This window comes from Pseudopodoces humilis, chromosome 1, assembly GCF_049639895.1.
Source record: "Pseudopodoces humilis isolate 2021_Gansu_Grassland_sample_001 chromosome 1, ASM4963989v1, whole genome shotgun sequence".
NCBI lineage: Eukaryota > Metazoa > Chordata > Aves > Passeriformes > Paridae > Pseudopodoces > Pseudopodoces humilis.
In genome coordinates this window covers 35,789,022-35,813,816 of record NC_142200.1, presented here as the reverse complement: position 1 = coordinate 35,813,816, position 24,795 = coordinate 35,789,022, and the positions used below count along the sequence as shown (strand labels likewise).

The following is a 24,795-nucleotide window of genomic DNA, read 5'->3' as shown; positions in this document are numbered from 1 at the left end:
CAGGACCATTTTCATTAAGTATACCCTGGTGTCTCATGATAAAGTGCAACACTCAAGTTGCTTTGACTATTTGTATACAAAATAGTTTTCTCAGGAAAAAAAGTTTCCTTAGAGAAAAATTTTGGCAGAGAATAAGTTACGCTTATTTGTTTAGTTCCTATGACACTACAGTCCATTAATGCTCCTCTTGGTTGTTTCTGTGAAATATTTCTATTTTATGAGTTTCCACTACATGTGTCCAGATAGGCCTGTTACGTTTTGCTTTTAAACTTGCATTTCATATAGGAAATTAGAGTTTCATCTCCATATTAAGCAAACACAAGTAAAGAAGGAAGGAAGAAAAACCAATCACAAAAATCCAAACCCATACTTAGAGTAGACTTGAAGTAACTGGCAATTTGACATTTGAATGTTTTCAATACACATTGGTAGCCAGGCACGTTAACATATGTACATATTTGAGTTTCACCGCGATGCTTCTGCTTTACGTTTATAATACCAGTAAACACTGAAGTTTTTTAAAAAAATATTATATACAGCCTTTGTTCATACTTATTTCCACCAAATGCTATTTTCTTATTGCCATATTTACCACATTCATATAAATATGCTGAATTTTACATTCTTGAGATCTGTTCCTCATTAGCAGAACAGGAACTCTTGTTTATTTCTTTTCTTTCTTGTCTTCCTTGGATTGGCTTTTAACCAGCTTTTTTGTTTCTTTGTCTTTTCCCACCTGAACAGTGCCATCCTTTTCACTGGCTGACTTTTTTGCAGTCTCCTTGGATTTTATACTTTTGTCTGTGCCTTTTTCCTTTCCTCTGTCTTTTTTAGCCTTGTCAGAATCTTTCTTTAATTTATTCATATCAACAGCTTTCTTGTCCTTTCGATCAGTAGCATCTTTTCCTTTCCTGGTTTTCTTTTTGTCTTCTTCATTTTCCTTCTTCTTTGATTCCTGCTTCTCCCTTAATTTCTTGAGTGATTCTTTAATAGCTTCTTTTTAGTTTTTAATTTAAAAAAGAGGAAATGTTCAATAAGAGAACCATTCTTAGGCCAAAAAACATCTTATGAACAACAATGTAAAAGCTTTGATCAAATTCTTATTTAATGTTTGTTAGATTTAAACTTGTGTAACTAACTCCTAAGCTTTAAGCAATTTAAACAAATTAGTTTTGACTTTTAGGAACATCTCACACCATGCAGCCAGCAAATAATCTTGCTTGTACTGCAGCTGCATCCAAATGAAGCGTTAATCTAGAGAAAACCATGCCTCTATTATCTTACTGCTAACTTCTGCAGGATGCTAAAACCACTTTTCCCTGCGACTGTGAAAATCACAATAAATTTTGAACTTTTGACAATAGCATAACAGTTGTAAATGTTATTACACAAATTTATAATACAATGTTTTACTCATATTTACTTCATATTAAGCAAAGACTTAAAAAAAGTAACTGAAGTACGTATTGAGAAGGACAAGTAAGAAGAAACAGCAGGGTCCTGATGAATTACATCAAGTCCAAAAAAGGTTGAAATCAAAGCAATAATTTTAAATTGGTTCTTACAACTTTGCTTTTCAGTTATCAGTAATATTTTTTTCTTTGTTTTACTTTTGGAGTTGTGTCTCTTGTGCTTCTTTTCTCCAACTCACATTTGGCTGTGATGAGATATACAAATAATATGCCGTAAGAACAATCAGAACAGAATCCTTGAAATTTATGTTCAATATGTTTAATCTTCAATATTTACTTCCATTTTGCCATAGTTTCAAAAATATTTGTCAGTACCAATAGAATTCTCCAAAATAAAGAATTTTTAGGTCAAAAAAATTCAGAGATTTTTCCATTAATCTGTATGCAATGTTTGCATTTAATTTTGAAATTAATACTCCCATATTATTAAGAAAGTGATAATGACTTTTACATATACACAACCCCATTTTTATTCAGACTTTTGAGAGAAACTGCAGTCTGTTGAGGCAAAAAACCAGGTCTGCCTCTAGCCGCTATGTACTGTTTCTGTGAACAATTCAATTACATAGCTCAGTCTAAAAGGAATGACATCATATTTCCTTCCAAATGTTTTTTGACATAAAACATTTGAAACATGCCATTTCTTTATTCTCATATCAAACACTGAAAAATAATCCAAAACTCAGGAAAGAATTGCTAAGTGACATTTATTACATTGTGGGAAATGTGCGGTTTGCAACGAAGTTATACCAAGCACAATGTGGAACAAATGCTAAGCAATTTCAACTTGATGCAAGATCTTGAGAAAAGTCACACTGAAATGAGCAGCAAGCTTTCCTTAACAAATAATACTTTTTTTCTCATGAAGGTTTGTATGGTGAAAAGCATAAATTTTTCATATGCTAGAAAAAAACACTTTACAGTCTGTCATTAATGTAACATAGAGACTGTTTCCATAGCCTCATGCTGCCATGAGAGACAACCATGCAGATATAAAAAGCTGAGCACCTGAAGTACATCTGGTGCTTTGGTGTTCGCTGAGGTTAATTAGCTTTTTTTGTCTTTAACACTATGACTTGTTCATACAGCAATGTAATTATAAATACATATATGGTATAATTTGGTTGCAAGCTATCCCATGCTATGCTTTTAGAAAATATTGCAATCAATCCTGCAAATAATATTAAAGGGGAAGTTATTGAACTTAGCCTAAATATCAACTCCCAAAGCAAAAAAAAAAAAAATAGATGGAACTATTAAAGTACAGCCTTAGAAGAATTAAGGTACTCAAGTTCAATTACAATATAGTAATAATATCAAGAATTCATGGAAGATAATGAAGAGGGTTTCACACAGAGCAAAATCTTACTTAAAAACATGCAGAATATCAGGTTATCGTAAACTACTTACAATCCGAACAAGACATCTGTTGTAAAAACTAGCCACACAAATGAAATATAATCTCTAGTTAGGAAAGCTCTCACATTGCCACAAAATTTCAATCAGTAGTAAAAAGAAATACTGAAAAATTGCAAGAACAATAGTTTGCTGCACCATTAGAAAATATTTAGCCAACATATAACTAGTATTAGTAAACAAAACCCACAGTTGGTCTTTGTAATACACATGCATTTCATACATCATTATCTGCACAAAGTTCTGCATGAAAAAGAACATTAAAAATACCTTTGAGTTTAGGTTTTTTCTTGGCTACCCCTCCTGGCTCCTCACCTAATTAGTTGCAAAATGGAAATCGGTTATGAAGATATTTGTGATATTTAATAAACTTGACATGAAATTTCCCAACCTGTCATGCTATGTAAAAAGTTCACTTTACACAGCACACTACAATGCTATGGAAAAATACAAAGCGTTAACTTATTAAGAATAAACAATTTCAGTTGCAGGACCATCACAGGTACTGGTATGCAAGGCAAAGTAATCAAAGAAAAGTACCACATTACCAGATGCATTCTACCTGTGAAGCATCTTGGAGATTGCTCAGTTCTCTCCAGACAAGTGCTGCCACATAAATATAACCAACACCCCCTCTGACTTCTCTGCAAAGTATTTGTCAGTTCCCTCTCAAGCACACTAATTTATGTTTCTATAAAATTTTATAAATATTTTATAAATATATTAACTCAAAAGGCCTTCAAGTGAAATTGTGGAGTATATAAATTGACTGTTTTCTTACAATAAATTACAATATATGTTTCTTTATCCAAAGGAAAATAAATGTTTTGGCAAAGGTATTGTTCATATCCAAAAGCAGTTACCATTTTCTTAGAGTTAAAACACTTACTGCATTACTTCAGACTACTTAAGACTGTTTGGATTTTTATTTAAGAAAATAAACCTTACTCTCCAAAATCAGGTGCTGTCTTCTTTTCCCATTGCAGCTAACAAACTGAGACCAGTCAGCCTCTTCATATTACTTTATTTAGCTAGTACCACAAGAGGCAAAAAGGCAAAAGATTTTCTAAAAATACAAAAAATATTTAGCTTCATCTTTTTAATACCATTAAAAGAGGCTGGATTATCACTATCATGATGCTGTGGATTAAGACTTAAATCCCACAAACACAGCAATTTTAACCACAAAAATAATATCGGTTGCTAGAAAGTAAAGAAAAGCTGAAAATATACAGTAACTATGTATTTTTAAACTCATACATAATCTTACTAAATGAGAAGAGATATTCCCATGTCTCAACACCAGGCTTCTCATTCGGACATACAGAACACCTACACTGATCATCTGAACTATGAGCTTAGGTTTCCAGAAAACAATATCTACCTAAACTGAAGAAAAGAAACAATACTCTGATAGCCTATACTAAAAAAATGAAATCTTAAATTTAAAGAATGTAGCCATCAAAGTCATTGTAGTCACCTTGCATCTAGCTTCTATACTACACATTTTTCACATATCAAGCGTTGACATTGGCCAAAATTGTTTTAAAAAGGGTTAGTCAAGTAAAAATACAGCTTTTAGATTAATTTCCTTACCAACTCATACCTGGGATATGAGTCTTTTCAAGCTCTTCCCTCATAGTTTACCACCACTGATGAAGTCCAGAGCTCTAACTTGACTAAAATCATTATTCAGTCTTACTATTTCTAAGCAATGCATGGAAGGAAAAGTTAACATTTTTTCATATAAAAGGAAAAAATAGACTCCAACTTTAATTTACATAATCAATGAAAACAAAAACAATAAAAAGTACTGAGAAAGGTTGCACAAAGCCATATTTACATTTCAGCTCCTGCCCTCTTTTCATATTAAAATTAAACATTACTGGATATTTTGAGATACTCTTAAACGCATGTATTGACAAGGAAAACTAAAATTTTACAAGTATCAGAATACACAAAAATTATCATACAGATATTTCAAATTATTTTTAAATAAACAAATATGCACTATGTTGAAAGATTACAAAACACATCGTTCACTGATTACTGTTATTTCACTTGTTAAATATTCAGACAAGCAGTAATTTTGTTTCAACCTGCCCTTATGCAATGAATAGCACTAAAGTTCTCAGCAAATTAACAATTCATAACATAATTACATAAATCATGTAAACTTTAATGTATTACTAATAGATGTGTTCACAAATATGTAAAATCATATATTTTAAAACATTAGTATTATGCAATAAGCACAAGACTGAAATCCTGCTTCATATTGATTTCTATCTGGGCATGATCCCTACAAGGGGAAATCCCTACACAGGGAGATTTTACTTTTACTTTGTCATCCCCAATTAGGCTGAAGCAAGATGGGTGCAAACCACACGGCTTTTTAAGATAGCAATGTTCAGGGCATGTGGCAATATCTGGCACCTAAGGGAATTCATGGCAAAGACTTAGGCTCTTATAGCCCACAAACAAATGTCCAGAATTCTATAAATCATTTAGTTGAACTTGTGGACTATTATTCTAAAGTCCAATTCAAGTGGTTTCACACTTATTTTGAGCTAGTTTTAAAGTTCCTTCTTTTCTCCATTCAATCCCACATTATAAATGTCCAATGCTGGCAATGCAAGAAGAAAATATACAATTTATAACATCAAACGTGGGTATAATGGAATGTCATAAATGGCTACTATTGGAGTTAAGTGATTAAAAAGTTGAGTTCCAAGTTAACATAGGTTGATAGGTTTACAATATCTTTTAAATAATTGCTTTAAATAGTCATTCTATAAATTAAATTAAAATAAATTAAATACTCCTCTCAAAGTGCTTATTCTCCTGTAGTGATTAAAGGTGGTCAACTTGCTATCTTAACTGATCCTTTGAAGCTCAGGAATATTACAAAGCATTCTTATTCCTAACAAAGTCCAGTCATTTACTCTACATTTCCCCACAAAAACCTTAAAGAACATTCTCCAGAAACAACCCCCAAGTGAGAGCACAGATTTATAACTTAAGCATCAGAAGAAAAATATCTAAATACCATTTTTATTTAGAAAGATAAGCACTGCAAAACAATTATAATTGGTAAAAAGCTCTCCATTTTTGAGCAGTTTTCCAGATGTAGAGAAATAATATTTTTATATTTAACACTACATTGAGCAACCTGGAATGTGCAAATACTATTTTATTCACTTAATAATCCTGAAAACTTTAATGTTGCTAGACAAAAGACTTTGCCAAGTGAAAAAATTCCTTTAAGTCAATTTCTCCACAACCTCTACCTGTATAAACACTTTTAACCTGCAGCACCGCAAAACAAACGTGAGCTAATTAAGGCAGTTTATCCATTTAGACATGAAAAAGTGAGAGGCTATTTTGCATTTTCCACAGAAACCACATGGGCCAGGTTAGCTCTAAGCAGCTGACAGACAGCACTTGCTACCCCTCTGCAATTTCATTATTAATTCTTTTTCCTCTCCTTTTTATTTTCCTTTTCCAGAAGAACAGCAAATCTGGAAAAAATTATGATTGTCTGTATATCTCCCTGCATATAATTATTACAATGATTGTGCATTTATAATATGCTATATTAGATATACAAGGTCATCTGCTAAACAAAATTAGTTTATTGACAAAGCTAACACCCACTTACCTTAAACTGAGCTCAGAGACGTGTCTTACCAAAGACTTTAACTCTCCAAGTGCAAGAGTTTTAATTCATACAACTAGCATAAAAACCCCCCAAACAACAAAACACCAAACTTCAGTATATTCTCCATACGTTGCTTCAATATCTCTTGCTTATTTAACTGCCTAATGTCAGAGAAAAAATCCAGATCAGATACATGTGGTAGAAAGCATTTTTGTTTCCTGAACTCACAGACCTATGCTGTGTCCTGTACAAGCAGATACAAGAAACCAATAAACAATTCTTGCCTTTATTAGCCTCATCTTGCGACATACATCCTAACTGACCATAAGAAAGACAATGTATTTCATGCTACTGTGACATCATTATGATAGCTGCTTATCTGATGCAAACTTAATGGAATATACTAAAACATCTCTCCAAAATGGCTGATCTGCACACAACACCTTTCCCCAGCATTCAAATTACAATACAGATAGGTTTTACCTCTCCGATCTGACCATTAAATTAAATTAAAATCTTTCTAATGCTTCAATATATTCTTCCATGTGGCCATCTAAATGCAACATACCAATAACTGTTATGAAAATTTGATATCTTCTACAGCCAGTCAATTGAGACTAACTAATAATGAAAAAATTTTAAAGGGGGCAGGGGGGAAATACTAGCAAAAAATTTTTGCAGTGAGTATTTTGACAGATATGCAAACAACATACAATTCATTCTCTTCAATTCAAAATTATTCTATACATCATGAACATTGTGATTTCTTTCTGCCATATAACACTCTTTTACTTTCAACTTAAATACTGCTGAAGGTGGTCACAGAAATCCAGGGTTCAAAGCTTCCAAAAGTTTTCAGCCATTTCAGATGGCTATGGTATGAGGTATGGGTATTAAGGGTTTTTTCCCTTTTATCAATTTATTTTCATTAGTATCATAAGGAAGCAAGCAAAAGCTTTGCTACGAAGGTTAATGCAGTATTTTGTTTGAAGACTGGCAATTAAAATATCAAACATTTACCAACAAAGGACAAAGTAAAACATTCCAGAGATTTCTAAAAATCCTGGACAAACTGGAAGACTACAATTTTAGTTACAGACTTTTTTTATGGCATTCCAAAAATTTAATATAAATTAACGGTAAGGAATATGAGGGTATCTAATGAAAACCGCATATCCAATTTAATATAAAATCAGTAAAGTTCATTCCTTCCTAGGTATAAAACCCAGCAAGTTCCTATCACTTAAACAATATACTTTCCACATTAAAAAAAATGGTTTGCTACTAATTTTCTCCTATTTTAAATTCTCAGACCAGAAACTGCAGGAGAAAGCAGCAGCCTTGCTTTCTAAATTAATTATTCTAAAATAATAAAAGGCAAAAAGCCATGGCTTTCAACCCACACTTTAAAAATTCTTTAAAAAAAAAAAATTAATGACTGTATAAGTTATTTACTTACACTAGGTCTTTGTACCCATCCTTCACACCTTCTTCCCTGACAAATTCTTCATTCCCACTATAACTGTTTTTGCGCAGATGCATACACACTTAATAAACCAACAAGGAAGTTGCATGATATCAAATCAGAACTCTGCTGGCCTGCATTTCATATCTGTAGCCCACATTAAACTATTTAATATCCCAAAACAGTGATGAAACTCTTATTCCTAATTCAAATCTACCTCTAAAATTAAGATAAAAATAATTCTCAAACAAAACAAAACAACCCAAGCTTACTTATTTCCTGCATCTCAGACACTGCAAGTTTCTTACACTTGCTAACAAACTGCTTAGTAATATTCCAGATCTACTAGCACTTATTTTGATAATGTTTAGTGGTTTATTTATTTTCTTTGCCTTACACTTGTTTTAAAATCCAGTACATTTATATGTTGTTAGCTTTCTTATATCCTAATCCCCAAATATTTGGAAAAAAATGCGACCAATGCTCTTATGGCTCTATTTAATTCATAAACCTTGAGCAGCAATATTAGCCCATCACCTATCACTTGCTTAACACTAGCACATTTTTATTACTTTTAAAAGATTATATTGTACCCTGAATTGGATGATCTATTGTAAGTTTTTTCAAACAGGCATATTAAATTGCTTTAAAAATGGCATGTCAAAGTAAGTGAAATTTTATTTATTTTAAAAAGAAGTTAAAATTTCAGCCTGCAATGACTAGTGTTTAAACTTAGATATCAACTTCATATAGGAAACCAATACAAGCTTAAGCAAAGCAGGCATTACAAAAAACAATTTGATACAATTTTAATAGTAATTTGTTTGAGTACAGTATTCGTGTTTTAAAAGGACAGCTCAGTTTCAGCTTTTGATACTTAATACAAACAGCAGGACACAATTATAAACTGCCCTTTCTATACCAGTAATTTCATGATAGCAGACAGAATTCACATACATGGAAAGTATTTTTGGAACAACTGTCATAAAACAGTTTCACAAGAAAATGATTCAAATTTGCAAAACTACATTAAATACTTCAATTTCTCAAGGAATAGAAGACATTAAATTCTAATTTCCAATTAATCTTTAATATCTTTAGTATTACATTAGAAATACAGAATCACAGTTTCCCACTTCCATAGAAGGCCCACCTTAAAAACTAAAAGAAATTTAGAACAGCCCTTGTGATGTGATTGTCATATTAAAGAAATGACTGAAGATCTAGTTTGAAAACAGACAAATCAGTGGGAATAAACCATATGACAGAGTAGCTTCTGAATACAAGATGTCAGCTAACTTAGAAATAAATGTTTCTGTAGAATTTTCAAGCACTTATAAATTAAGTGCTTTCCTTTGTACAAGTAAAAAGAACCTATCTGAGAAATCAGTGAATCACAAAATAAGTTATTTATTAAAATTATATTTCACAAGAGAATTATCATTGTCATGTCTATATTAAGGATTAACATAAAAATATGTGTTTACAAAATGCAGTCATGCTAGAATACTTTATAATCAAGGCTGTTACAAAATGCTTCAGTTAATGTTTGCTAGAAGGACAAATGTTATAGTGTTAACAGTAGAGATTATTACACTTAAGCTTTGTAAGTTTTGTGCACAGAATGCACAAATTGAAGCACATACAGAAACCAACTACACAACCACAGAAACATGTTTTATTCTACATATTTACACACCTGTGTAATACTTGTCATCCTGTCACAAAAATGGAAAAATTATTGAAAGGTTTTCAATTTCTGAAACAGCATTGCATGTCTAACTTTAGTTCAATCTTTAGTGTCCATTTGGGAGGTTCCCTTCAATGCCATAAATTCATGATATATTAAGACTGATAATTTCATGGACATTTTCGAAAGCCAATCAAATTAGTCTCTCAGTCACTGGTTCTGTAAATCCAAAATAACACAAGTCTTTTTTCCCTGAACCCCTTCATTCTGTGACGTACCATCAACATCATCTGCAGCTTCGCTCTCTTCTTCTTCTAGTATTTCAAAAGGAGTCAATACATCATAGAGAAATGAGAGAAAGCCATAAAACCAATCAGAGCTTTCCTCTGCTAAAATATTAAGGACTTCCTCAAGGGAATCAATATTTTCATTACTGCCATCTTTGGTCAGGCCTATACAGAATAGAGGAAAGAGAGAGAGAGAGAGGGAAGGGGAAAAAAGAGACAGCAGTTAGGTGGAAAGAGGAAACTGTAAAAGGAGGATCTGTGAAAGACATCTCTTGTCACAGACAGAAGTCTTTACAGGAATGCTAACTAGGAAATAGAAGGATGTTAAGTTGAATCTTTTCAATACAGACTATAATTTGGGCAATAAACATGCAAAATATTATGCCAGAATCTTACTGAAAAAAAAAAAAAGAAAAGAGAAAAGACAGCAGTAGCTTTGTTTTCCCTTCTTCCTAGGCCTAAAACTAAACCCATTTATAGTCAGGTTTTCTGCCACAGCAATCACCTTTAGACAATTTTTTATCAGTAATCTTCTACCACTTTTAAATCACTTAATTTGTTTTTTTTACTTTTTAAACCATCATGTTCAAATTTGAGAGCTTGGAACTGATGGCCGAAAATAACATTTAAAAGCAAAGAGTATATCAACAAATTCATCACAGACACACTGTTAAGGATAACATTCTTATCCATGCAGAATTTTGATTTTGTTTAGAAGTGAGGATTCTAATTGCTGGGGGCAGGGGGTGTTGTTTTGCAGTTTGTTTGCTTGTTTGGGTTTTTAACATGTTTCTCGATAATTTTTTTTCTATGATAGATTTTCTATGTGATGTACTTGATCCTCGGGAATCATTTCCACACCCGAGAATATACAGAACACCAGATAATAATGAATAGGTAGCCAATACAAGGCATAAGGTTTGTTATACAGAAAATCTAAAGCAGGGTAAAGAGCCAAAGCAGAGAAGGACAGAACAGCAAAGAGTGAGATCATCACTGCTAAAGTCCCTAATATTAGGAACTAATAGTTACTATTTTATGTTACAAGATCCACTGATCTAAATGGTACTTGTAAAGTACAAATAAGCCATGGCTAATGCTTTTTTCCCCTCGTGTTTTGTGGGAGGTCTTGCCTAGATTTGTTTGGGGTTTTTTTTTTAAGTTAAAATCACTGATTTACAGTTGTTACTAAGTAACATTTCAAATTTTCCATTCTAGGAAAAGCACAACAGAACAACCAGGCAACAACAATTATTGGTACGCTTTAAAGCTGCAAAGGGAGGAATTTCCCCCACTTCTAACCAGAACAAACCTTCATTTGTGTTGAAAAGACAAGCAGAAAAGTGAGCTAAAGGTGAAGACAGATTGTTGAAACATAAAATTAAGTGAACATGTTGCACATGCAGATTATAAAGCAATATTAGATGCAGGTTAATGAAACATTCAAGATAGAGAAGTTCATGGCAGAGACATTTAACACATTTCAACATGTTTTTCTTACAGCACATAGTGAAATTATCAATGATAATTCTGAAGAAACTTCCAAGTCCATAATATTCCACATCCTTGTACCTGGATGTCCAGAACCTCTACTTGAGTGACCAGCCATTCTCTTTAACTTTTCACTGGATAGCCCAAAGGTTTAAAAATGACAGATTGAATCCAGGAGGCAATCAAGGTATTATAAATATCCCTCTCCAACTTCTTCCATGGCTTAGTTCTATAAAAATTAAATTTTATAAACAACTTTATGCACAGCACTCAGTTATTCTAATTTGTTTTCAAAATCTGGATCATACAAGATGTAAAGACATATACTAAAGTAAGGATATTTATTGAAGTACGAAATCTCAATATAAGAATGGAAACTTGAATCTAAAAATCCTGAAAGTACAATCTAATTTATAAATACGGAATTAATACTTGTGTCATTCTAGTCTGTCAGAATCTCATATAAAAACAAAATGGGGAAAAAAGCCAAAAACAAAAACAAAAAACCAAAACCAACCAACCAACCAAACAAAAAAACCCAATAACAGAAAAAATCCAACACACTGTTCCCTCAGGCTTTAGAAGGCATTTTTGTACACACATACAGAATTATATAGATGCTCCTGTTCTTGCACTAAGTCAAGAATAAGACTTTTGGGCAATTACCTTTATAAAATGGAGTACAGCAGCATATTTTCTTTGAAAATACTAGTACTCCAATGGGAGCCACAGAAATTGGAAGAATGTGTCTTACATTCTTTGTCAAAAAAGCACCAAACAAAAAAGCCTAAACCCTTTCTTTACAATTCTTTGCAAAAATTATCCAAAATCATAAACTCAAGAACAAAACCAAAAAAACCCTCAGACACACTACAACCTGAGTTAAAGGAAAAAACCACAGGATTTCACATGTTTATCTTTTTTTCTAAGAAAGAGTACAGAAAAAACACCAACTGATTAATACTCTCTTTTTCACCTTTATTCACCCCCATAATCAATAACTTCTTTTCAAAGTAAAACTGATAAGCTCACAAAAGCATCACAACAAGTATCTGAAAATGGTAACAAAAGCAGAGCAGCCAAACCATACTAAAGCAGGGACTCACAAGATATAGCTACTTTATTTCAAGAGGAGTTTTAACATGACAATTTAAATCCAAGTGAAGGAAGGAGTCAAAACATTTGTCTGTTCAATAGTTACCACAAGCAGTAGGGTACAGGACTTCCCTACGTGAGTTTAACAAGACAGACCTTTTCTTGTCCTTTAAACACCTCTTTTTATGAAAATGAGCACAAGCCAACCTTTACTTTTTGAAAGTGCTACAATAGAACACGAGAAAAATAGGGAAGAGCATGAAAGATCCTGAACAGCTGAACTGTGAAAAAGCATTCTTTTAACACCCATTATCTCACTACAGATTTTTTGAATGTGCAATCTCAGCATGACTGCCTGCAAATATATTTTTCTACTGTAGATGAACCAGGGGAAAATAATTTTTACTTATTACTGTTTGACTGCTGATACATGTGGATGGAGTTTTGCCATTTTCTGCATAGCTGGACTACTCTGAACTAAATGCACAAGAACAATAAAGGGATTGTTTTCTGTAGTTGTAGTTCCAAAACTATACTAACTACTGCAACCATTTAAGAAGAATTTCTCAGGATATTGCTATTGTTAAAAGGGACAGAAGTACAAAAGAAACAGCTTGGCTCCAAAGTCACTGTTACGACAGACACTGGCACCCCTATACACGCCACTTTTTTGGAAATACCACTAAAGCCACTGTTTTGCTGTACTGATTTAAAGCAAGGTCAGATGTGTAGCACTCCCCCTAAGAATAACACCCTTCTGAGGACAATCAGAGTGAAGTAAACAAAAACTGGGAAGCAAAGCACTGCAAACAGCAGCCCCCAAAGGAGCAGAGTACAAAGCCTCTCTTCCCATTATCAGGAGGAATTTTGTAAACAGAACCTCAGAAACATCTATGAAAAAAACAAAATCTGCAAGATAATGGCAGATTAGCTTCAACAAGTTCGTATTTCCACCACAGATAATTTTTTAATAAATGCTACAATACTGCATAATTACTTGGGGTTGGTTGACTGGAGGGGGTGATGAAACCCACTTTGATTCCAACAAATAAAAAAGAACAGATCCTATCACACCTTATAGAAACAAGAAATAAAATAATAAATTTTAGTTCTAGTATTTCGGTATGGCAAATAGTACAGAAAATTATTAATTTATCAGCTACTAAACCATTATTTGAAATACAAAATAAACTCATGCTGGTAGAAGCATTTCTCAAACCGTTAATTAAATTAATTTAAACTTAAAAGATATTTACCATTAAAATGAAATTCAGTCTTGAAATTTGGAGTGAAAACTAAAGTTTAGGGAAGTGGATAACATTAAACCACTGTACATACCACAACTCCAATACAAAATACTAGTGCTGTAATAGCTAAAGAATGGAAGAGAAAAAAACATATGAATCCCTATCTTAAACACCAAACTGCAGTGACTCCTTCTGTACTGGAGAAACCAATTATGCTGTTATGGCAGTCTAACCCAGAAAAAAATTCCAGACAGTAATAAGCCTTCAAATACAGCATATGTACTAACAAAATTCTCATAAATAAAAGGAGCTTTGCACTCAATATTCACAAAGTAGGCTTATTATTCAGTTTCCTTTACAATAATGACAATTCTGGAAGACAAATTCTTCAAGAGGAAATCCAGTCTTCTAGTTTCTGTATCAATGAAATACTTTCAATCTGCATTATGGTGCTCATTTTTTATTTTGTATTAAATTTTAAATGCAAACAAGCACAGTAACCTACAGGAAAGTTCAGTTAATAATATACCATACTAGTTATTAGAAGAAATACATTTTTATGTTCAGAATTTTCTCAGTGTCACAAAATGTAAAAATTTAAATTTCTTTCATACTGAAAAAATATTCTCAAATTTAAATGAGAAATTCCTATTTCTAAGCAACTTTTTAAAAATAATAAAAATAAATTTTGATCTGTGACCTTTTAAGGTCACATTTGAAGTACAAGGTTTAAATGCATGATAAGACAAGCTTATAATAGAAACACTTTCATGTACTGGCAGAACTCCCGGCTATATCAGGCTGCATAAAACAGAGATGGAACAAAGCAGCAGAATGTTTCTGCCTGTATGTGACTGTCAAGAAAAGGATATCCAGTTTCTACACACTACATAACAGACAGAAAAATTAGGATTATAACTATACCAAGTATCATCTTAGTCACAAATTATAATTAACACGCAAACTGTAGCTCTGTAGCCATTCAGAGTGCTGGAGATTCTTTGGAGTGACTCTCACATTCACACCACTGCAAACTATTTCAGTTGATTACATGGAGTTTTGTATAAACTGTGAAGGGATTAAACAAATGAACATACATCCTCCCAGAGACTTGCATATGCCTCCAGATAAAAGTAGGCAAAAATAAAATTATGATAAGCCGATTTTTATAGATAATGAATTTGAAATAGCAAATTATAACATCCTAATGTACTTCTGATAACTTTGACTAGTTTGGTATATTCCATTTTGTCCTCTGCTCAAGCAATTAGTTACTATGCTGGGGGGTTTGTTGCTTTGTTCATTTGTTTAACTTTACAGCTTTGTGTGCTCAGCAGAAGTTTAAATTTGAAGAAACCAACTAAAGAAAAACTAAAGAAAAGTAAACTTAAGTAAAATTTCTACCATCAGGTATGCAAGAAGTATCTATCCAATGCTTGACTGAAGCTGAAGATGGCAGTGCTTTAAAAGATGTAAGTAAACAACAATATCATAAATCATGTCTAGAGATTGAAATTTTCCTTTGAAGATACACAGTGTGCAGAAAGACACAAATTACAAGGAGCAGAAGCCTAAACCCAGTGTTTCAATGCCAGAGAAGGTAAAAAATTCATGTCATATACTGTTTCTGAAGGGCAAAGAAAATGAACAGACTTGTGGAGAATTCAGAATAGAAGAAAGACAATACAAAAATACACTACACAAATAGTCATCTAAGGAGTACAAAGGCACGTTTAAAGTAATTTTAAAATGGACCTAGCTTAACATGCTAACATAAACAATGTTTTCATTCTTGAAGCACCTTAGGTCCTGCATCTGATAAATTTATTGATAATCACAACCATCTTTCAGCATTCAATACAGTAGCATCAACCACCTAATTTCAAAATCTTACTGTAAGTAATTAAATACTTTCCACTAACATTGCTATATTAGAAGAAAAAGAACAAAAATTGCTGTGAGCTACACAGCCAATCCTACAACTTGCATTAAGGAAAAAGCTCATCACAACGAAATCAATTTAAGTTTTTGAGCTAGGAGAAAGCTAGCAAACAAATCAGAAATATTGTTTTGACTTAAAAAAAAAAAGCCAAATATGAACAACATGCCACTAAATTATATAGATTGTTCCACCAGTATTTGTACTTGCCTAGCAATACTTTAGCATCTTCCACATCAAAATCTCCATCTCCATCAGCATCATATATCCCAAGCTTGCCTAGAAGTGGAAAGAGAGGAAGAAAAGACAATTAGGGATTTGGCCATCTGTGTCCGGCAGTTTTCAGTGTGAGATGGTTGACTGTCAATGGTAGGTTGCTACTATATGTTTTTTAACAATCTAGCCGTAATATTCTAAACCACATTTTAAATTTCCTGGGAAACACTTCAGATATTTCAAGTTTCTTTCTCTATTTCCTGCACTTGAGACCAAACAGAAATTTGTCTTTCTCCTGCACATTGATTTTGCAGCCTGTAAATTGCAATTATATACTTGATATTGACATGCTTAGCTCAAAATAAGATTTAAGTTCAGAGAAACATCCAACATGTTTGAGGGAAAATAATAAAACAAAAATTTGTAAAACAATCACCATTTGTTTTCTGATTACATGCTTCCTGCAATTCTAAATTCTTGGAAAATAGATAGGTGTATATAGGTACATAGTTTTTAGTGCCAAGTTAACAAAGAGTAAGCAGTCTACTTCCTAGACAAAGGAAAACCATTCACAAGTTTAACCAACAACTGTATAACCTTCCATGCAGACAAAAAAAGTTGTCCATCCTTTCATATATGACTAACAAATCAGTTTTCTCACTTTTTGTTTTTGAAACTGAAGCTCTATTAGTGCTAAGTATATACAAAAGGAGAACTCAGTTTCTATTAAAAGAGAATTTTCAGCACAGAAAATTCCTATTAATTTAAATTCAAAAATTCAAAATTAACATTCAGCATGGTATCCAGGATTTGAAGTGTCCTGAGACCACCAAACAAGTTATCTAATTATAGGCTTGATAAAATTCAGACACAACTTTCAACAGGATCAAACTCTGCAGAGCTTGCAGAACTTTGTGTCTTTATAGTCTGACAGTTTACTACACTTGTCATTCTCTAAATGAAGGTAGAACTTTCTTGCTATGAAAATAAATGAAACATAGTTCTTAATATGGTACTTAAAAAATTAGAAAATAGTTTTGTGGAAGAAAAAATTCAGACTTGGGTCTAGAAAAATATGTTCATCACCATTGTATGGAAGCAACCCATTAGAAAGGAGCCATATCTGTTTATGGATAAACACAATAGACTGGTGCAAAAATATAGCTATCTAGAAATAAGGGTGGTATCATCTTCAAAACCATGAAGAATGAGACAGATGAGAAATGGCTGCACTTCATGTAATTGCAGAAGAAGTGTAATTCTTATAAAAAAAATTAAAACCATAATAAAGTAAACCAAACTTTCAGCCAAGGGACTGTAAAGCAAGCTTATTTCTCTAATATCCTACCTTGTAGGACCTCTGACAAGTTATAACGGAAATCCTTTGCTTTGGCTGCATGCATGGCAAAAATACAAAAAACATTATTTGCATTACTAGACCCAGTTGTTTCAAACCAGAAGAATTTTTTCTGAAAAAAATCAGTCCAGATCAAAAAAAAAACATGTACCAACAGATTTGTAAATTTTGTAAAGTGACCAGGTGCAAAAGTGCATGTTGAATACTACATCAGGGAAAACAGCTGTACCTATGGACATACATCTTGATATTTGAGATATTAATTTGTAACCTTAAATATTATATTAACAATACTGTCTTAAAATTGTCATATTGAGATACAATTATCACCACTATAAGCTTAAAACTGAGGTCATTCAACATCTCACTCATGAGAGGATGACTGATCAGTTGTCCTGACCCTACAGGCATCACAGTCCATCAGAGCAGAGCTAACATCAGCTGCCCACTTTCAACCACTGCTGTGAGTTTCTGAGAGCTTAAATTGAAGCTGCATATTTAGCTGACCCCTCAAATGTACTACAGTAGGCATGTTACAAAGGCATCCTACAGGATGTTAGCACACTTTTATGAGAACCTCACTTTAACAATCACAATAGTGTTCAGCATTAAAATATACATTTTAAACTACACTGCCTATTCTTATCATGTAGATAATTTGCAAACACTAGACAAATCATCTAAGAACATAAAATGGCATTCACTTAATGCATATCACAACATTATTAGAAAAATCTTAAGGTTCAGAAATCTTACCTAGAACTTCTTCATAATCTACAAGTTCAAACCAGACAACTGCTACTGATGTCCAAACTCCCAGCAAAGCAATTACCATAAACCAGGTGAAAAATGAGCTTCCAGAAAGGCCTTCTTTCTTTCCATTCTTGCCTCCTCCATGCTTAGTCTCTGTTAAAATAAGACAAGAAGAAAAAATGGATGTAAGGGCTAGAAAATTATTATTGAGGATACAATTATAAAATTTGGTGCTCATGATTACACAGAATACAAGACATTTGAGCAATAATTTTTGGTGGGTTTTGTTGTGTGGCATTTTTTTGGTTGGTTGGGTTTTTTAAACTTCACTACTTTTACTCACTTTCCATTTCCCTGTGAAATAGTGTGAGAAGCTTGATGATTATCTAAGCAAAAGCCTCATAACCAACACAACACGAGAAGCCCCCATCTAAGCTGTCTTACAAGTCAGCTGAAAATTCTGCCTTGCTCCCCTCTGACGTGTATTTACACAGTTTCACATTTTTGAGATGCTTTGCATTTGTTCCCCGCAGTTCCCAGACTACCACCAGAGGCCAGTATGGCCAGCAGAAAAGCCTTGCAAGAGAAGCATTTCTCCTAAATCGAGTTTCTAAACTAGTTGAAATAGCTCACAGAACCGTCGTGACAATTCAAATAGCCTAAGAAAACTCTAAAACCTTAACTATATTAAGGGTAAGACTTCAAGTTCAGGACATTTTACCAAATAAAACCATTTTCGCTGATGCTTAGAATTAAGCAGAGATTCACTCCATGCTAAACAACTCTAGAATTTCAGTCCTATGGAACACAGAAGTAAAAGGATGACACAAAGACATAACAGAAATTACGGTTTCATTTATAACTGCACATATGGAAAGTAAATATCTATTAAAAAATTACATGTAATTGTAAACAAATGACTGCAAAAGACCTTGACCCGGCGTATGTGTAGCAAATTTCAAATGGGCGTCATCACCAGAGAAGACATAAATTGCTTGGACTGTTGTTTTAGGATTGTTTTAGTGAAAGAGGAATGTGTGTATTTATATATCTAAAAATAAATAAATATGTACCCAAAAAGACACATATGCCTGTGGCCTTCCTCCAAAGCCCAAGGTCTGCTCTTCTGCCCCCTGACATTACTGCTGCAAGGGTGGCACTTGGCTGCAGTTTCAAGTCTATTCAACTTCATTCTAAAAACCAACTTTTGCCTGCTCAGCCACATGTTATTCAAACAGAATATTCATTCAGGCCCAGTTATCCAAACAGAACTATTTCTTACATGATTTAAAGAATGTTGCAAGAAACTTTGCCATGAATATTGTGATAAGTTAAGGAGTTATCTTTATACTAACTGAAAGTAATGTTTGATGTATTTATCAACACTGATCATAGAAAAAGATAAAAATACTCTCAAAAGCTAAACAAACACAATTGTTTTTACAATAAAATGGTGTATCTGAAAGGTAAGTAATGAGACGTGGGCAACTGACTTATTTTTGTAACAGGAACTATATATATGTATATACTCTCTGGCCCTGCTTGCCTGCAGGTTTACAGCTGTAATAAAATACTATTTTATTACACTCATTGTGCTTTATACCAAGTTCAGAGCAATATAAAATCCACTGACTCACATCAACTCCTACTCAGCTCAGCATTTTACTGAAAAAAAAAATCTTTTATTAACACTACTCCCTTCAAAGATCAAACACCAAGTATTTAGTTTCTTTTCTACATTAAACACAAAATGCCAGTAATATTCAGAGAGAAACTGAGGCAACTTAGCCTCATATCAGGCACATATCATTTGCTACTGCACAGTCCTCTAATTACATATGTGCAGGGTCCATATAGACAGCTCATTGTAACATCTTTCTTGTGGGAAATATACAGGTAGCCTAAAAATTGAGGGACAGACAAACAGCATCTGTATTCAGAAATATACTCCACTGTATGAAAATTACTTACAGTACTCTTGAACTGTTAATGGTAATACTGAGAAATAAACAACTACAGTATGTAACAGCAGGGCTTCACTACACCTGTGCAGCAAGGCAGTCAATGAAAGCTTTGTATATATTTAAAATTAAACCCTTATGTTAAAAGCAGTTTCAATTATTCCAGATTGCAACTTAGTTCTAGAGCAAACAGGAAAGAGGATCTTACTGCATTTCAGTCATTTGCCTTACTGTTTTCTACCATTTACTATTATTTGCCTCTGAAGAAAGAAGCTTTACTTATCAGAAGATCAGAAAAATGAAAGAAAATACAACTTATTTAAGTAATCAAGCACAACTATTTATATTTTTTTCCAGTATAAACAACTGTTCATGCAAATTCCTCAAAAATAGGTTCTGCTATAAGAACGTAGTTCACAATAGTGGCAAAAACATATTTTTATGCTGTGGGTTTCTACCTTATAGCAAAATTATTTACAGAAGTCTTGAATAACAACTCAACCACGGCAGCTTGATCACGCAACACTTTTATATAAATGGAGGTTATGTAACAAAAAATTTACCTACAATCTGCACAAATAATGCTACATGCAGGGTCAGAACAAAACACTACAAGGACTGAAGCTGGCTCAGAGCTCATTCCAAACAGTTAATTCTCAACTCAAGCCCTTTCCCTGCACATGCTGGCAGCCATGTCAGAAGTAGGTCACTTGCCATATCTGGTAAGCCTGTGCTTACACCACCAGATGTCTTTATGCAGACATCAGAAAGTCTTAAAGCACGGTCTACTGCTCAACAGCAAATCTATAAAATCCTACACCTCACCCACCCCCCATTAAGTCACATCTAGCAAAAAATGTATGAAAACCTTTTTACTTTAGCTTACCATCAAGACACCTAGCAATTTTACATACCCTAAAAATAACTTTGAAGTCAGTTATTTGAAGACAAAACAGTATCTCTTATGCTAATGTATGCTCTTTTAGGCAAAAAATTATTTACAATTAACCACCAGCCATAAACACATGGAATACCTCTAGTCCAGAGAACATGTAATCAAAGAGAACAGAGGCAGTCTGTAACACAGACTAGACAGCAAGCTGGCAAGAAAACATACAACAGCAAGCCAGTTATTTTGCTGATTACAAAATCAGACATAACTGGTATTTGCGAGTATACATTTTCCATTTGCTCACAAAAAAAAAAGAGGTTAGGATTATACCTGTGTCGTCAGCCATAACATTAGTACTCGATTTCCACCAACAGAGCGAGTGTGTCAGTATTTCCAAAAATTAATGCTGAAGGCAGAATAAGAAATATCCTCACGGTTATCCTCCTATTTGCAACAGGAGCAAACAAGCTTCCTAAAGCCAGCTCAGCTGGAACCTGAAACTGGACCCAAGAGAAACCTCTCCTCCAAATCTATTTTTAGAGCAGTTATCCTCAGGAGCCAAACGCTTTTCAGAACTCATATGGCAATCTAGTTCTGACGACAATGAAATTCACTTACTCCTCCAAACAGAGCATCCTGGGTAGTTGATCCTTTCCCCTCCCCTTAATCCTCCAACATCAAAAACAACAGCGAATGAAACCAAGCACATTGTACTGTAGTACGTTTGCTGCAATTTATGCCACAGTGCCTGATCTCTAAGGACATTAAATCCATTCGCATAAGCTGAAACACAAGTCTGGACACAAAGCTTGCCTGCTTGCATTTGTTACATTGGCCCTCATCCAAGAAACTTTCTCCATGTTGGCACTCCCTTACCAGGCTCTGAGTTTCCTGCAGAGACTGCTCATTTGAAACTTGCTAACTACTTTAAGAAAAGAGATACCTACTTGCTATAACGTAGATTTGAGTCTTCTAATAATTATTTGAAACCAACCTCATGCATTCTAGCAAAAGAATTTTCATATCAGAACTGTACACATTGTATTTACTACTGGCAGACCCTTTCCAGAAAGGGTTAACACTAACTCATCTCACTCACCCCTCCCTTAAATTCTGACAAAATGCATACTGCCTGTACAATTTAAAGTTAATATAAATTACCAGTACACCCTCTTCACAGAGACCAGAAAAAGAGCAAAAACCCACTAATACATTTTTCAACTTTTTTTACATCTTCAATTTTAGCAAGCTATTCTTCTCCCATTGCTTATCAAACAAAAGCCAGCTTCCTTCAGGTGGAAGTCAGACACAAACTAATTTCTCATTCACTACAACTGTAAAAAAAGCTTTAGGATCTACCACTCTGCCCTGCTATTCCCATGCTTCTTTAAGTAACACAGCTACCAGGTAAATGGAGTGAACTGAAGAATGCTACAGCTAATTTGAAAAACAAACACGTATCTCCTGTGGTTTTAACATCCAGCAACTGATTACCAAATGCAATTCCCAAGAGTTCAAGGGAAAAAAATTGAGAAACAGCACTAGAGCTTAGGACTTTTCATACGGATGAAAAGGAACTACAGGAAGTTGATTCCATAAATAGTGTATCTCTTAAATATCTTTAAAGCCATTTGAACACATTAAATGGATCAGGTGCTTTAAGAAAGACCACCTGACCAGTACATTTCAGTAACTTAACTGATGCATGAGCAATTAAGTGCAAAATGGGAGGAATTTACAGAGTAAAAGTAACGAAACATGGAGAAATCAAAATAATATTATTCAAATAATATTGAAAGCAATTTTGCATGCAATGTTATGTATTCTACTGTATATAAACCACACAGTGTTTTGACAGGCATCAGATCATGCAATTTATGGCAAATTCACTTCAGCTGCACCTGCATTTGCAGACACCAAATCTTACCACCAAGATCTTACCACATGTGCATACATAAAGCATTTTAATGCATAAAGCATTAACAATGCATACATTTAACTGATGCTGAGAACCTCCCCGTCCATTAATATATATATTGTGGGGATTGTTCTGAACTAGACCTTACCTGGCTGAATGTCCATAATGATTTCAGCACACCTTTTTGCACCTTTCATTCAGACCTAAGTGAGCGTATTCCATTCAGGGATAACAAGCACAAGGCTTATAAGGAAAGTGAGTTAAGAGAATCAAGAAATTAATTTCAAATGTACACTCCAAATCTGAACTAACACATATATGTCAACTTCTAGCTGAGTACCCAGAGTTTTAATCTTGTGCCCTTCAGAAATTAATTGATTGCAAGAATGACAAACATTTTCCTTCATGAAAGGGGAGGCTACAGCCAAAATGGGTAAACTCTTCAAACTTATCAAAAAGAAAAAGGACCAAGAGAAAGATGGATCAAGGTTAGCTCAAAATATCACATGATATCATTTTGGTTAGTTTTATGAAAGACAAAGGTTACGTTGAATACTACTTACAATGCAATTTGACATTGGGATAGCAAAGTCAACAGGGTGGACTTCTTACAATGTCTCATCTCTACTGTGTTCAAATACTGTGCTGCTTCTTTTCAAAGCAATTCAAATAGCTTTACTAACACTCAAAGTTATTATTCTTCACCTGATTTATATAACCATTCCAAAATTTAAAAACTATTTTCAAGTTAGTTGTGCTACAACTATGAAGCTTTTGTATTTTAATTAATTTTACAGAAGCCTAATTGACAATTAAGACTAGCAGCATTACTTAACACCTCTACGTCACTACCAAAGTGCAAGCAAAGAAATGTAGAGGGGAAAAAAAATCAATTTAGAGTACAAAACGTTAGGCTTCCAATCATCAAGCTAAGCTTTCATAATGTGTATAATTATTTCCCACAAAGGTGATTAGCAAGTTATATGGAAGAAATTGTGATTTATCGCTTGAAGATAAGGGTGCACAAAAGCAAGCAGTTACTAGAAATTAGAAATACAGACTAAAAGAAAAAGCAATAACACACTAACCTCAAAGAAACAACTAAAAAAAAATCACATTTCAGAAGTAAAAACTACTTATTTAATCAATAGATTAAAGGGAAACTTTAGAACAAATTATTTTAAGAACAAAATTCAGTGTAACAAAAAGAAGATACGGGAGAGAATTAAAAAGCTAAAATAAGATACAAAAAAACCATCTTGTCACCAATAAAGCAGAACTAGTATCAGAGCAAAGACAGGAAACAACCTCTGTTTTATGAGCATGGCCTACTAGTGCTTGAAATTTTTGCCAAATTATCTTGTCCAATATGGTTAATGATAAAGCAACTGTTGCAATCCAGTAATAGATCTGCAGGTAATTATTTGAAACTGATTTTACACAGAGGGGTTTTTTTGGGTTGGGTCAGTAACAAGTATTTTGACTGAAGTGTCTGAGGAAATTCAGAGCCTTCTCTGTTGATTTTCCCCTATGTACTTTCCCCTTTGAATTAAAATACAAGCTTTTTTTCATTGTCTCACTACAGAGAGACAGGTCATATAAGTACACACACACTTTTTGTAATATGTAATTTATAATTGATTCAATAAGCACATATTGAACTGCTGCATTCTAAGAAGTCCCTACACTGTAATGAGTCCAAGTGCTATCCTGAAATCAAAACTATTTTCATCTTCTATTTTTGCTCAGTGTTATTCTACATCAAGGGTAGATTAATACACTTTCAAGGGATAAATCTGTGCTATTTTATTTTTTAAAGGGAGACAGAGTTACTATTTTCTCTGTGTTTATTTACAGATGGAACAGAGATTTTTACTAAAATACTTATGATATTGTTTATGAAACATTCCAACCTCAAAGTTACACTAAAATCCA

General features: G+C 33.4%; 1 protein-coding gene across 7 annotated transcripts in view; it reads right to left on the bottom strand.

Annotated features, from left to right (window-relative positions):
• ASPH (aspartate beta-hydroxylase) overlaps positions 1-24,795 on the bottom strand; it is a 112,933-nt gene that overhangs the window by 77,942 nt on the left and 10,196 nt on the right. For 4 of the 7 annotated variants that reach the window (XM_014255120.2, XM_014255134.2, XM_014255124.2 and 1 more), the window contains 2 exons: positions 18,093-18,242; positions 15,974-16,042 (listed from right to left, as the gene is read on the bottom strand). In XM_014255120.2, the coding sequence (XP_014110595.2) occupies positions 15,974-16,042; positions 18,093-18,242 (219 nt within the window). Of the gene's footprint in view, positions 1-3,158; positions 3,204-9,160; positions 10,157-15,973; positions 16,043-17,327; positions 17,373-18,092; positions 18,243-21,272; positions 21,513-24,795 lie in introns of those variants that run through there. The other 3 variants (XM_088053051.1, XM_088053047.1, XM_014255128.2) reach the window with 3 other exon arrangements.